The following is a 13578-nucleotide window of genomic DNA, read 5'->3' as shown; positions in this document are numbered from 1 at the left end:
ACCCAATAGACGTCACCCAATGGGACGAGGCCTCACTGGAGTCCAGCCCCTGTGGGGGCATTTCCAGCACGGAACGTTCCACATGGAGGCAACGCTTTTGTGGGGAACATCTCAACTTCATCTGTTTCACAAGTCTGTGTCCAGTGTATAGACCCATAACCAGGGCCTGATCGTGCCAAATCGCTAAACCTTCTTCAAATCTGCAGGCATGTACCAACTTGTGTGACATACATTACATGTACAAGGGACTCTCAAATAACATCTTATTCAGTTAACTTCTTTGAATGTCTGACATAATTCGAAGTTTGAAACAGTAAAAGGTTGAAGCTTTCTTTTTTGGAAAATTGGGAAAATCAAAGTACTAAGCTCAACCTAGAAGTGTGAATAAGGAGTGAAATGAGCCCTATGTCTTTTACACAATTTTTATCAACCTTCTTGCATCTATTGTTCGCAGGTCCGGCAGGAGGGGAAAAGGTGTGCTTCCATAGTACAACAAGAGTGAAACCAACTTGTAAAAACTAGGTTGGTCTCACTGGAGAATGCAACCACTGATTCCAAAGAAGTCCTACATAGTGAAGATTCTGAATGCTTTAGCACAGAGCTTGTCTGTGGTAGCTAGCCAGTTCTGCATTTTGTTTACAAACTCACAGAAGATGTATATCCATGGAATTAGTGCTGTAATAGCTTGAATGTGTAAAACCGTAGGTAGAAGTAATACATTTACTTCAGAATATAATCAATGGACATCATTATGAGCAGATGTAGTTGACATTGCATTAGTCCTTTGATTCGAAATGTGGAGATTGTGAGAAGATGCTATCAAAATACTCGATAAAACATTCATCATGTTTTATTTCTGTCTTAAATTCTTGTAATAAAGAGAACGACTTCGTTTTCTTTGATAAGTTATTGAATGTCTCAACTGTTTCAAAAAAAGATATTTCTTAACTGATTGATATTTAGAATACATATTTCAATATTTAAGGTTTTGTATGAAATATAGATTTCTGAAATGAAACAACCGAGGGATTATATTTTGATTGTTGCTAACTTGGAAAATCTGCTTTATAGATCAGCTATAAAGAAGAAAAAATCAAACTTGAATTCACATGATGGATTGCAATGGAATGCTTTCCAGATTGTGTCATGATGGTATTTTCATTGAGTGCCATGTAGCCATATCACCATTTAATAAAAAACCCATGTATTACAGGATTGATGCAGATCCCAAATGGTTTAAATTGATCATATCCAATCATTGTCCTTGATGAACTGAGACCTTGCATGAGCCCTCTCTCTTGTTCTCTGTCTGTCTCGACTCTCTCTGCCTCTGTGCTCCCTAGCACCGGATAAACACTGCATTCTCTTCCCACTCAATCCTTTCTGCCTTACTGTCTCGCTTGCTTTTTCTCTCCTTCTCCCATCCTATGGCTTTATTTCTCCCTAGCTCTCCCACCCAGCCTTCCAGTGCACTAACCCCATTGGTAGAGACCTAAGTCCACTTGTTTATTGCACCGACTGCATTTGCCTGTTAGGATTTAAAAGAACGAACTAAAGCCATCTTCAACATGGCCGTTGAAATGCAAATTTAGATAACGAGTAGCCCAGAACTGTTCATATGCACTGCATATTATTACATGTATTATATAATTAATCTTGTTGGTTTATTGTGGGAGCGTGTGTGGAGGATGGCTGGTTTAAGCAGCCTCACCTGGACGAGTCTGATTGGACTCTGGGGCCGGTTGAGGCTAACGAGTGTGTACAGGTTAATCCAGACATCTCCACACACACTCTGGGAGTTCTCCTAGATGGCAACATGGAACAACAGGCCATGTATCATTTCCAACAGACCTTTTACAACAAACAGCCACACTAGTTTCTAATATAATTTTCAGTTGATTAACATTAACCTTCTTATGATAATAATAACAATAGTGTGCTCTGAGGGGCCCCTGTCAGTGCTGGGCCCTTGAAATCGTCTGAACTTTTAGTTTAATCAGTTAAAACAGTTAACAGGGAATGTGTGTGTGTGTGTGTGTGTGTGTGTGTGTGTGTGTGTGTGTGTGTGTGTGTGTGTGTGTGTGTGTATGTGTGTGTGTGAGAGAGAAGGAGAGAGAGAGAAAGAGAGAGAGAGAGAGATCTCTAGGTGAAAAATTGAATTATATTATGAGTGAATTTTAACCAAAACTGTCTCAAAGGCCGCGAAGCAGACTCAAAGCTGAACATTGGTTTTTCATTCCTCAAACAGTGATACCAATATATTGGATTATCTTATCCTAGAGTTTTCTTTCAGGCATTCTACTGAATTTAAGTGTTTGGTTAGTGGAATAAATAAAATAAATTGTGTCATACAACAAGGATTGTTGAATAAGTGTCCCAACGAATATCTCTCTCCCCCCCCCCCCCACACACACACACACACACTTTTTCGGGGAATCCCCCGAAGCCCGGGTACATCAACGCCGATGAATCCCTGTTACAGTATGGCAAATCACTTTATTGGCCTGAAGATAACTTCATTTTCCATTTGTCTGGATGTGTTCAGGAATCCAGTATCCACAGCATGTGGACACAACTTCTGCAGAACCTGTATTACGTACTGGGATGAACAAGTCAAGTACAAATGTCCTGTTTGCAACTACCTTTTAACACAAGAGCTGATTTGCGGGTCAATACCCTCTTACCGGAGACGGTTGATCGGTTTGGAACAACCGTACGAGAAAAAGAGCAGCCTTGTTGTGAACCAGGAGAAGTTTCCTGTGCCGTCTGTACTGGGACCCAGCTGAAGGCAGTGAAGTCCTGCCTAGTGTGTCTTATCTCTTACTGCCAAACCCACCTGGAGCCACGTCAGAGAGTCAAAGTCCTGAAGAAACATCGGCTGGTTGAGCCTATAGACCGTCTGGAAGACAGGCTGTGTAAGAAACACAAACAAATAATGGAGCTTTGTGTGTCAGTTCTGCACAGACACAGACCACAAGTCCAATCCTGTTGTACCTCTAAAGGAGGAATATAAAGTGAAGACGGCCCAGCTGGGGAAGATAGAGGCTGAAGTTCAGCAGATGATTCAGGAGAGACAAAAAAATATTCAGGAGATTAAAGACACAGTAAAATGCAGCAGAGCAGACGCAGACAGAGAGATAGCTCATGGTGTGCAGGTCATTTTTTTTTTCATTGGGGCTGCATGAATGAACACTGCAGTAGGCTATGCCATGCGTTAAAATACTAATAATAACAATAATAAACTCGAGCAAAGTATACCCCCAAAAAATCTCGTTTTAGGGTAAATGATAACGTTTGTTAAATTATTTGGGAAAGAACAGCTTATAAAGCGGTAATAAGTTGTAGGCTACTTTTAAATCAATGCACCTGCAAACACCGTACAACAAACACATATTTTCTTGACACAGACATCGTGTACAAGTCCATTAGGATTGTTGAGTATTTGATCGTGAGGAAACATAGTTTAACCGCGAGTGAGTGTTTAAAAGAATGGATGAATGATGCTTGCCGCGCGTGTCTGTTGAAACACATGCATACTAAACACGTAACGCATAATACTGTGGCGAGCAGCACGGGAAGGACGAGACGGGAGCCCAGGTTGAACAATTATGCAGTTCCGTGCCCCATACACCGCACGACTACGGACTGCCTTTATTAACAACCACGAACATTACAGAAACACGGGACACCTGACCAACACACACACACAACACTCTCACTAATGGACCCGATCACACAACAATGGAACAACACACAATTAACACACAACCAATAAAGACCCACAACCCGTTAACCCCACTTAACCTAACAGAATAAATTAACAAAACCCCTTTTGTCAACTGACAACCCCAATTCCCAGAATCCCTGCGGCTCCGGAACATGGCGCCCACACCCGTGGTCGCCACAATACAGTCCACGGCAATGTATATTAACGGGGGGACACATGCATATTATGAACACAAGTTGATAACGATAATGTACAGTATACAATACTGGTAAGAAACGATGTTTGTTAATGTATTGCCACATATCATTAAATAGACCCAATAGCAACAGCCCGAGGCACGCCCCAATAGCAACAGCGCCAGAGGTCCGCCCACAAAGCAACTTCCGTTTTGCGTTTCTTACTTGCGTTTCAGACCGTTAAAATAGGGCCATCATTGTGGAAGTTGAAACGAAAGTGAACTGTGTCCGTGGGGGAGGAGCCAGATGTTGAGAATCAGAGAAGAGCAAGTCTTTCTAAGGAAACGAAACCTAAGCTTCGCAGATACCAAAACCACTCAAAATGTAAGCAGCTCTTTCGTTCCGGAGGAAAATAAGACGCATTTCTGAACAGATTGTCTGGCAGAAAGAAACAAAACAAGGTGAGTAAAACAGCCCAACTTTCAGATAAATTTAAATCTCTCTTCCATTATGGAATTAGAAATATATAATTGCTCAATACATAAACCCCGTCGTCTGTGTCTAGGAATGGCCTCTGCTATCTCTTCGGGGTCTGAAGAGAACTTTTCATGTCCCATCTGTCTGGATTTGTTCAGCAGCCCAGTTTCCACAACATGTGGACACAACTTCTGCAGAACCTGTATTACAAAGTTCTGGGATGAACAACTCCAGTACAAATGTCCTGTTTGCAGAACGCTTTTCAAAAAAAGACCTGATTTATGGATCAATACCCTCTTATCAGAGCTGGCCGCTCAGTTTCAAACATCCATACGAGTAAAAGAGCAGCTTTGTGTTAAACCAGGAGAAGTTCCCTGTGACGTCTGTACTGGGACCCAGCTGAAGGCCGTGAAGTCCTGCCTAGAGTGTTTCATGTCTTTCTGCCAAACCCACCTCGAGCCACATCAGAGAGTCACAGTCCTGAAGAAACATCGGCTGGTCAAGCCTATGGACCGTCTGGAAGAAAGGATGTGTAAGAAACACAAACAACTCCTGGAGCTCTTCTGCCAGACTGAACAGGTGTTTGTGTGTCAGTTCTGCCGAGAGGCAGACCACAAGTCCCATCCTGTTATACCTCTAAAGGAGGAATATGAAGTGAAGAGGGCCCAGCTGGGGAAGATAGAGGCTGAAGTTCAGCAGATGATCCAGGAGAGACAAAAAAATATTCAGGAGATTAAAGACACAGTTAAATGCAGCAAAGCAGACGCAGACAGAGAGATAAATGATGGTGTGCAGGTCCTCACCGCTCTGATGCGCTGCATTGAAAAGTGCCAGGATGATCTCAACCAAATGGTTAAAGAAAGACTGAAATCCACAGAGAAACAAGCTGAAGGCCTCATCAAAGAGCTGGAGCAGGAAATAGAAGATCTGAGAAATAGAAGCTCAGAGGTGAAGCAGCTTTCACACACTAAAGACCAGCTCCACTTCCTCCAGGCGTTCAGATCCCTGAAGAATCCTCCACCCACCAGGGACTGGACGACGGTGGAGGTCCGTCCTCCGTCATACGTAGGGACCTTGAGGAGATCGCTGGATCAGCTGGAGGAGACACTGAACATGGAGATGGAGAAGCTGTGTGATGCTGAACTGAAGATGGTCCAGCAGTATGAAGTAGATTTGACTCTGGATCCTGATACAGCTGATCGCCATCTCATCTTGTCTGAAGATGGGAAACAAGTACATAATGGAGGTGTAAGGAAGAAACTCCCAGACAACTCTAAGAGATTTACAAAGAAGATACATGTGCTTACGAGGCAGAGCATCTCCACAGGTAGATTTTACTTTGAGGTCCAGGTTAAAGACAAGACTCAATGGTATTTAGGAGTGGCCAGAGAGTCCATCAACAGAAAGGTAGAGGTCATAGTGACCCCTGGGAATGGTTACTGGACTCTTTTCTACTACAAGGATGGGTTGGTATTCATTGATAATCCTGTTGTCCGTCTCCCTCTGAGAGCTGAGGTCCAGAAGGTGGGGGTGTTTGTTGATTTTGATGAGGGTCTGGTCTCCTTCTATGATGTGGAAGCCAGGGATCATCTCTACTCTGCTACTGGCTGCACCTTTACTGAGCCTCTATATCCAATCCTCTGCCCAGGCCGCCATGATTATGAAAGTAATAACTCTGCCCCCCTGATCATCTCACCTGTCAATCAAACAGACTAGGACCTTTGTTTGATGATAAAAAATAAAAAAAAACCAAAACAAATAATGTTGTTTCCTGAATTAGAATTTCTACCATGTGAGATCTGAGAGAAGTGCTTTAATGTTGTACTGCTGTCATTTAACTAGAATGCGTTTCGTCCTCACAAACTGCGAGAGTGTGCTTGCTAAAAGGCCACAGATGGTAAACCGCCCAATCCGGCAACACAGCCTGAACATCGTCCGCGCTCTAACCTCAGTGTAAAACAATGAGACCAACTGAAAACGAAGCCGATATGGAACTTAAACTGTGATTCTGAAAAAGGTATAAAAGTAATGGAAATTCGTTTTTCAGATTATTGAAGATACAAGTGTGTTGATTTGTTAAATGGTTTGAACAAGGTTAATGTTGAAAATTGACCAAGTTACGATGTCTGAAGTAGTTGAAGTGTCAGAGAAGGCAGACGGCAGAGCCATAGTTAGTTTAAAAGAGTTGAAAGAGTTGAAATAGTTTAAAAAGTTGAAAGAGTTGAAAAACGCCGAGAGATCAAGTCGTTAAAGTGCTGGACATTTTGATAGTTGAATGGTTTCTGTAGTTGAAAGTATGCAGGAGCAGTTAACTGCACAAAAAACAGACCAACGGAATAAAGAAAACTCATGAAGATCAGTAGATGTGCTTTCAGTAGCAACGACACTAATAACCCTTACTTCTTTTTTAAATATAACCCATGATTAGATAACATATACTTTATTGATCAATGCCTGATTGACAGATTGTTTTTATGCAACAATAGCAACAATTTTAAATCTTTGGGGCAAATAGAATATTATGAATGATAACATAATCAATTTTTTGTACATTCACTTTCTATTTCAATAAAAATGTGCCAAAAAGTAAAATGGGGTCAGTTTCTGTGGAACAGATACATTCTCTTGACTCTCCTCTCTCTCTCACCCCCTCCCTGAGAGAACTGAATCTCTTGTAGCGTCCATGGATCTAGCAGGCAGTGCTACGCCTCTGTCCTTCTCCCCACACGGCAGTTTCTGACAGCAGGGATGTTGAATGAATTCTGGACGTGTATGATTTAATAAAGTATTGACCTCTTAGTTCCTTGTGTCTCATACATTGCAGTAGGAAGTGGTCTCCTGTCTCCCTCTCCTGGTGACAGAATGGACCCAGCCTGACTTCTCTGAGTAGCCAGGTCTGCCTGTGACGGCCTTGCTCTATGGCCAGACTGTGTCCACTGAGCCTGGCAGGGACCTCCTCAGCTTGTTTTTTTATCACAGATAGTGGAAAGATTGCCTGCCCATGTGTGTGTGTGTGTGTGTGTGTCTCTCTCTCTCTATCTCTCTCTCTTTCTCTCTCTCTCTCTCTCACTCGCTCTCAGACTGTATATTGTGTGCAGTGTTGTGCCTGTACGCGTTCATTGAACGATAGTTCATGAACTCGTTCATATTTTGGGCGAACGTGAACTGAACGTACTGTATTACTGCCTGATGAACGTTACTGTGAACTCGTTCATTCTGGTGTCTGTGACAGGCACGCTCACTTGGTTTAACTTCGTTCAATATGGGGGTTATTTGTTTAGCAACCGGTGTTGTTTGACCGGTTACCATGGTAATCTCTGTGTAATTAATTTGCAGTTGCGGTGTTGCCAGCTTACTGTTACATTAAACTGTGATCAGAAAACGCGGTTATATGCTATGGACCCTATAGTATCTGTCGTATAAAGGCTGGGACGAATTTCAAATTATAAATATGTATACCTTATTTTGAAAGTATAGACCGGCGCGATTCCCATTGCGCGGTGATTATTCTTCAAAACGAGAGCTGTTCAATTGTGGAAAATGAATTAAACTGTAATCAGACAACGAGGTTATATGCTATAGACCCTAGACTATCTGTGGTATAAAGGCTGAGACGAATTTCGAATTATAAATATGTACAATCCATAACGTTAGCTCTCTGGCTCATAGCTCAGCGGACTAGAATACCTCATAGAATCATTGCTTGTTGGCCGGAAACGGAAAGGGGGGCTGTTCATGTTTGGGTGTAGTCTTTTCGCTCGGTTCTCCGTCTCATCAGTAGGGCTAGAACCGAGCGAAAAGACTACAACCAAACGTGAACACCGCCCCTTTCCGTTTCCGGCCAACAAGCAATGAGTATTCCTACAAAATGCGCTAAATGTGCAATAAAACACGATAGAAACTGTATTTCGCTGTGATACTTGATTCAACCACTCTAAAAAAAAAGAACTATGAAGTAGTTCATTTTTTGAAACTGTGAACTTAGTTCAAAATTTTGAATTACGAACGTTTAACTGAACTTGTTCATTTTAAAATTTGTGAACTGAACTTTGAACTAGTTCACGTAGAAAGTGAACTTTCCCAACACTGATTGTGTGTGTCCCATACTCTCTCTTTTGTCTTTCCTTGTCTCTCTCTATGTCACACTGGTCTTTCTCTCCATGAGTCTGTCTGTATCACTCTCTGGTCATCTTTCTGTGTCTTTTTGTTTATCTCTTCCTCACGATGGAGGTTGAGAATGAGAGAAGAGTGAGAGCACTCTTCTCTCACTCTCAACCTCCGTCTTTCTGAATCTCTCTCTCTCTCTCTCTCTCTCTCCCTCTCCCTCTCGCTGTCACTCTCAGGACGCTTGCGGGTAAAAACGACAACTTTTTTTTTTATTGGAAATGCCTTTCGTTTAGACGGTGACAGCGTTTTTAGGGCTTAAGAACGCAAAAATCTGAAACCACCCTCCCGAGTGGAAGACTTGAATATGCTCCGCCGTAGCGTTTCCGTCTACACTGCCAAGAAGCAAAACTCTGCTCAGATCTGCTCACGTCGCGTACGCGTTTACGCCGCGTACACGTTTACTCCAGTACAGGGAAATAAACAAACATGTTGGATTATTTCCATGGTCGGACCTTCAAGCTGCTCTGGCAGCTCTAATAAACTTACGAAATGTACAGGATGTACAGATAGTGCTACTGAACAGAGAAGGATCTGTTTGGTTTTCGCAGCGCGGATAAGAGAAGAAGGAAGATTCTACGCATGCGCTCAGAGGTGGCGGTGTTGCGTGATAGTGTATCACAGCACCACCTAGCCGCCTGGCATGCATACCCAGTCTAATTCCACACATTTTTGCGTCACCGTATGCACTCAGATTTCCTCCCGAAAATGCTTGTCTAAGGCTACGTTTACATGATGACGGTCTGAACAGAAGACGCAAAAGTGGCGTCGCGTCTTCACTTTTTATTCTGCGTTTAGACGAGCGTTTTCGGGTGGAAATCTGCGTGCATACGGTGACTCAAAAGTGTGTGAATTTCGATTGGGTATGCATGTCAGGCGTCTAGGTGGTGCTGTGATACACCATCACACAACACCGCCATGTCTGAGCGCATGTGTAGAATCTTCCTTCTTCTCTTATCTGTGCTGCGAAAACCAAAACAGAATTACAGATCCTTCTATGTTCAGTGTTACTATCTGTACATATCCTGTACATTTCGTGGAAAGACTCCTGTAAGTTTATTAGAGCTGCCAGAGCAGCTTGACGGTCCGACGCTTGGAAATAATCCAACATGTTTGTTTATTTCCCTGTACTGGCGCTGTATGTGACGTAAACGCGTACACGACGTGAGCAGATCTGAGCAGAGTTTTGCATCTTGGCAGTGTAGACGGAAACGCTACGGCGGAGCGTATTCAAGTTTTCCACTCTGGAGGGTGGTTTCAATTTTTTGCGGTTTTAAGCCCCAAAAACGCCATCACCGTCTAAACTAAAAGCACTTCCGATAAAATATTTCTTCGTTTTTACCCGCAAGCGTCCTCGTGTAAACGGGGTCTAAGCGTGGAATAAAAAGTGAAGACGCGACACCTCTTTTGCGTCTTCTGTTCAGACCATCATCATGTAAACGTAGCCTCTGTGGAAGCAGGATATATTTTGTCAGACAGAAATGAAGAGTGTCACAGAAAACATCACCAGTCCAACTTGAGATGTTTTTCAAAACATTAGCAATGTAACAAAATATGTCACACTTTTTGCACTTATTTGAATGAATACGTGTCAGAACGAATGCCCTGTGTGTGTATGTGTGTGTGTGTGTGTGTGTGTGCATGCGTGCGTGCGTGTTTGTGTGTGTGCGTGCGTGCGTGCGCGCCTGTGTGCGTGTAAGAAATACTTTAACCAGCAGGGGATGCACTAGTACTTCAAACGGGGCAAACTTTCCAAACGCAAAAGGAGATCCCCACTGACCAGACTGTATCGCTGTCTAGTGCTCTCAGCTCTACTGCTCGTGTGTGCACTGTGCGCGTGCACGTCGGGGAGAGATCCTACAGCAGCGTAGAGCCAATAAACAGTTCTTTGTCTGTTTGCATCGAAAATCGGATCGGGGTTGGATGAAAAGTATTGGGGGAAGCCCCGGAAACCCGAATATATCTACACCGATGATCCCTGTTACAGTTGCAAACAACCATTAAATCACCACAATGTCTCTCGTTCTGCACCGGCTCTCGATTAACTCCAGAAAGAAGAGAACACATATCAACGCATTTGAAGAGGCCGGCACGGTGAATAAATGTAGTGCACTCACGTACCGTGGGGGCGGAGCCAGGTGCTAGGGGAGGAGGGGAGAGGACGTCATGTTGAGGAAACGAAACCTAAAGCACCCCGATGAGTAAGCAGTTCTATTTCAGGAGATAAATAACACGCATTAAATAGTCTGACAGACAGAAACAACAACAAGGTGAGTTAAGCAGCACAACTTCGAGATAAGTTAAAACCACTTTTGCTGTTATGGAATAACAAAAATAATAGGATTGCTCAATACATAAACTTTGTCGTCTAGGAATGGCCTGTGCCAACGCTGCCTGGTCCGAGGAGAACGTTTCATGTTCTATCTGTCTGGATGTGTTCAGCAGTCCAGTTTCCACGCCGTGTGGACACAACTTCTGCAGAACCTGTATTACAAAGTTCTGGGATGAACAAGTCAAATACAAATGTCCTGTTTGCAACAAGCTTTTCCAAACAAGACCTGATCTACAGGTCAATACCCTCTTTTCAGAGATGGTTGATCGGTTTGGAACGTCCGTACGAGTGAAAGAGCAGCCTTGTGTTGAACCAGGAGAAGTTCCCTGTGACTTCTGTACTGGGACCCAGCTGAAGGCCGTGAAGTCCTGCCTAGTGTGTCTTATCTCTTACTGCCAAACCCACCTGGAGCCACATCAGAGAGTCGCTCGCCTGAAGAGGCATCGGCTGGTCGAACCTATGGACCGTCTGGAAGACAGGATGTGTAAGAAACACGAACGACTTCTGGAACTCTTCTGCCAGACTGAACAGGTATGTGTGTGTCAGTTCTGCACAGAGACAGACCACAAGTCCCATCCTGTTGTACCTCTGAAGGAGGAATATGAAGTGAAGACGGCCCAGCTGGGGAAGATGAAGGCTGAAGTTCAGCAGATGATCCAGGAGAGACAAACAAATATCCAGGAGATTAAAGACACAGTTAAACGAAGCAAAGCAGACGCAGACAGAGAGATAGCTGATGGTGTGCAGGTCTTCACTGCTCTGATGCGCTGCATTGAAAAGTGCCAGGATGATCTCAACCAAATGGTTAAAGAGAGACTGAAATCCACAGAGAAACAAGCTGAAGGCCTCATCAAAGAGCTGGAGCAGGAAATAGAAGATCTGACCAATAGAAGCTCAGAGGTGAAGCAGCTCTTACACACTAAAGACCACCTCCACTTCCTCCAGACCTTCAGATCCCTGAAGGATACTCCACCCACCAGGGACTGGACGACGGTGGAGGTCCGTCCTCTGTCATACGTAGGGATCTTGAGGAGATCCCTGGATCAGCTGGAGGAGACACTGAACATGGAGATGAAGAAGGTGCCTGACCTGAAATCACCTCTGTTGAAGGGTAAGTTTAGGGGACTAGGGGACGTCTGTTCATTCAAATCCTACTGATTGAAATTCCCAAATAGTTCATAAAATAGTATATTCTGATATTTGTGCATTATTTTATGTGCATTATTGATATCGTTCCGAAAAAATTGACCCCAGAACGAATTTCAATTTCAACTTCTTTCATTTCTTTATTTAGCAAAGAATAATCCATTCTCTGTACTGTATGCTGTAATGCACAGAAATAAAATGCTTACACACTTAAATTGGTGCACATAATATGCCTCTTCATCTGAGCTGAACTTGCAGTGTTAAGATTGTGCTGCATGTTCAGACTATTAAGAATTATTACTAACTTGTGTTATAGCTTTTGCATTTGTGTTGTGGCATCTGTGTGTGTGTTGCTTTTACGATTGAGTTGTGGAGGTTTCAATTTCGTTGTGGATTTACCAATATTGCGCTTGTGTTTTTTGAAATTTTCAAGTTTCGCATATGCAGTTCATTCGCCGTGTCTTGGCCACTGTAACATACTTCACTTCCATGATATTTAAATTATTAATTAATTAATTTGATGAACTACGGAGAGGTTTTGTAGGCCCCCTGAGAGGGGATCCTACAATGAAGATGTGTAAATTATTTCCCGACATTTTGCCGTTGTCGACGGGGGGGGGGAATCCTGACGGGCGGGGGGGAGACGGCTGTGGTGTCAAGTGGCCACTGGGCCGAGCTACCACTAGTGGCCCTCTTTTTCTTGGCTCATGATAGGCCTCTGATCTTTGTAAGCCCCAAACAAAAAATCCCATTGTCTTGGGCCTACGCCGATTGGGGGGCCTATCATGGGACAGTAAAAAGAAAAAAAAAGCATATATATATATGTTTATTTTTATTTTTTATTTTTTTTACTGCAGCTCATGATAGGCCCCCTGATCATCGTAGGCCCTATAGCTTCAGCCAAGGTAAGCAGTGATAATGTGACATTGTTAACTGCCACGGCAGATTTGAGGTTTGTTTTGTGTTGTCTCTGAATAGTGAACTTGATGGTGTGGTTCGTCTGCCCTACCCTGGGTCACATGAGGCAAATGTTTTATGAGGTTAGAGATTAGACTTATTTAATTACCAGCGTTAACTCAATATTAAATATTGAGTTAACGCTCAATATATCACACACACACATTAAATATGTGTGTGTGTGTGTGTGTGCATGCGTGCGTGCGTGTTTGTGTGTGTGCGTGCGTGCGTGCGCGCCTGTGTGCGTGTAAGAAATACTTTAACCAGCAGGGGATGCACTAGTACTTCAAACGGGGCAAACTTTCCAAACGCAAAAGGAGATCCCCACTGACCAGACTGTATCGCTGTCTAGTGCTCTCAGCTCTACTGCTCGTGTGTGCACTGTGCGCGTGCACGTCGGGGAGAGATCCTACAGCAGCGTAGAGCCAATAAACAGTTCTTTGTCTGTTTGCATCGAAAATCGGATCGGGGTTGGATGAAAAGTATTGGGGGAAGCCCCGGAAACCCGAATATATCTACACCGATGATCCCTGTTACAGTTGCAAACAACCATTAAATCACCACAATGTCTCTCGTTCTGCACCGGCTCTCGATTAACT

The 13578-nt window shown here is 43.4% G+C and overlaps 2 protein-coding genes across 3 annotated transcripts; both read left to right on the top strand.

Annotated features, from left to right (window-relative positions):
* The first annotated feature begins 4261 nt into the window (after positions 1-4261).
* Positions 4262-6970, top strand: LOC307074995 (E3 ubiquitin-protein ligase TRIM39-like). The gene is made up of 2 exons (XM_079735457.1): positions 4262-4364; positions 4469-6970. Exon 2 carries the CDS (start codon positions 4471-4473, stop codon positions 6094-6096), a length of 1626 nt encoding a protein of 541 aa, XP_079591583.1. The 5' UTR covers positions 4262-4364; positions 4469-4470; the 3' UTR covers positions 6097-6970.
* A 3186-nt stretch (positions 6971-10156) lies between these two features.
* On the top strand, positions 10157-13005 carry LOC307075003 (E3 ubiquitin/ISG15 ligase TRIM25-like). 2 transcript variants are annotated; one of them, XM_079735472.1, is made up of 3 exons: positions 10157-10814; positions 10917-11987; positions 12880-13005. In XM_079735472.1, the coding sequence occupies exons 2-3, from the start codon at positions 10919-10921 to the stop codon at positions 12936-12938; spliced, it is 1128 nt and encodes a 375-aa protein (XP_079591598.1). In that variant the 5' UTR covers positions 10157-10814; positions 10917-10918; the 3' UTR covers positions 12939-13005. The 2 variants fall into 2 exon arrangements, with proteins under 2 accessions (XP_079591598.1, XP_079591599.1); XM_079735473.1 differs by lacking the exon at positions 10157-10814 and having other exon boundaries at positions 10824-11987.
* The last annotated feature ends 573 nt before the right edge of the window (positions 13006-13578 follow it).

Source organism: Pollachius pollachius, assembly GCF_949987615.1.
Source record: "Pollachius pollachius genome assembly, chromosome: 4".
In the NCBI taxonomy this organism is placed as follows: Eukaryota; Metazoa; Chordata; class Actinopteri; order Gadiformes; family Gadidae; genus Pollachius; species Pollachius pollachius.
The sequence above is the reverse complement of the archived record's forward strand: the minus strand, read 5'-3'. Positions and strand labels throughout refer to the sequence as shown.

What these genes read in the sequence shown, in the direction of transcription:
- LOC307074995 (XM_079735457.1), top strand. Translation starts at nt 4,471, where the DNA reads ATGGCCTCTGCTATCTCTTCGGGGTCTGAAGAGAACTTTTCATGTCCC.
- LOC307075003 (XM_079735472.1), top strand. Translation starts at nt 10,919, where the DNA reads ATGGCCTGTGCCAACGCTGCCTGGTCCGAGGAGAACGTTTCATGTTCT. An exon ending in GAAATCACCTCTGTTGAAGG is followed by an intron (nt 11,988 to 12,879) that starts GTAAGTTTAGGG and finishes TTTTTACTGCAG; the next exon opens with CTCATGATAGGCCCCCTGAT.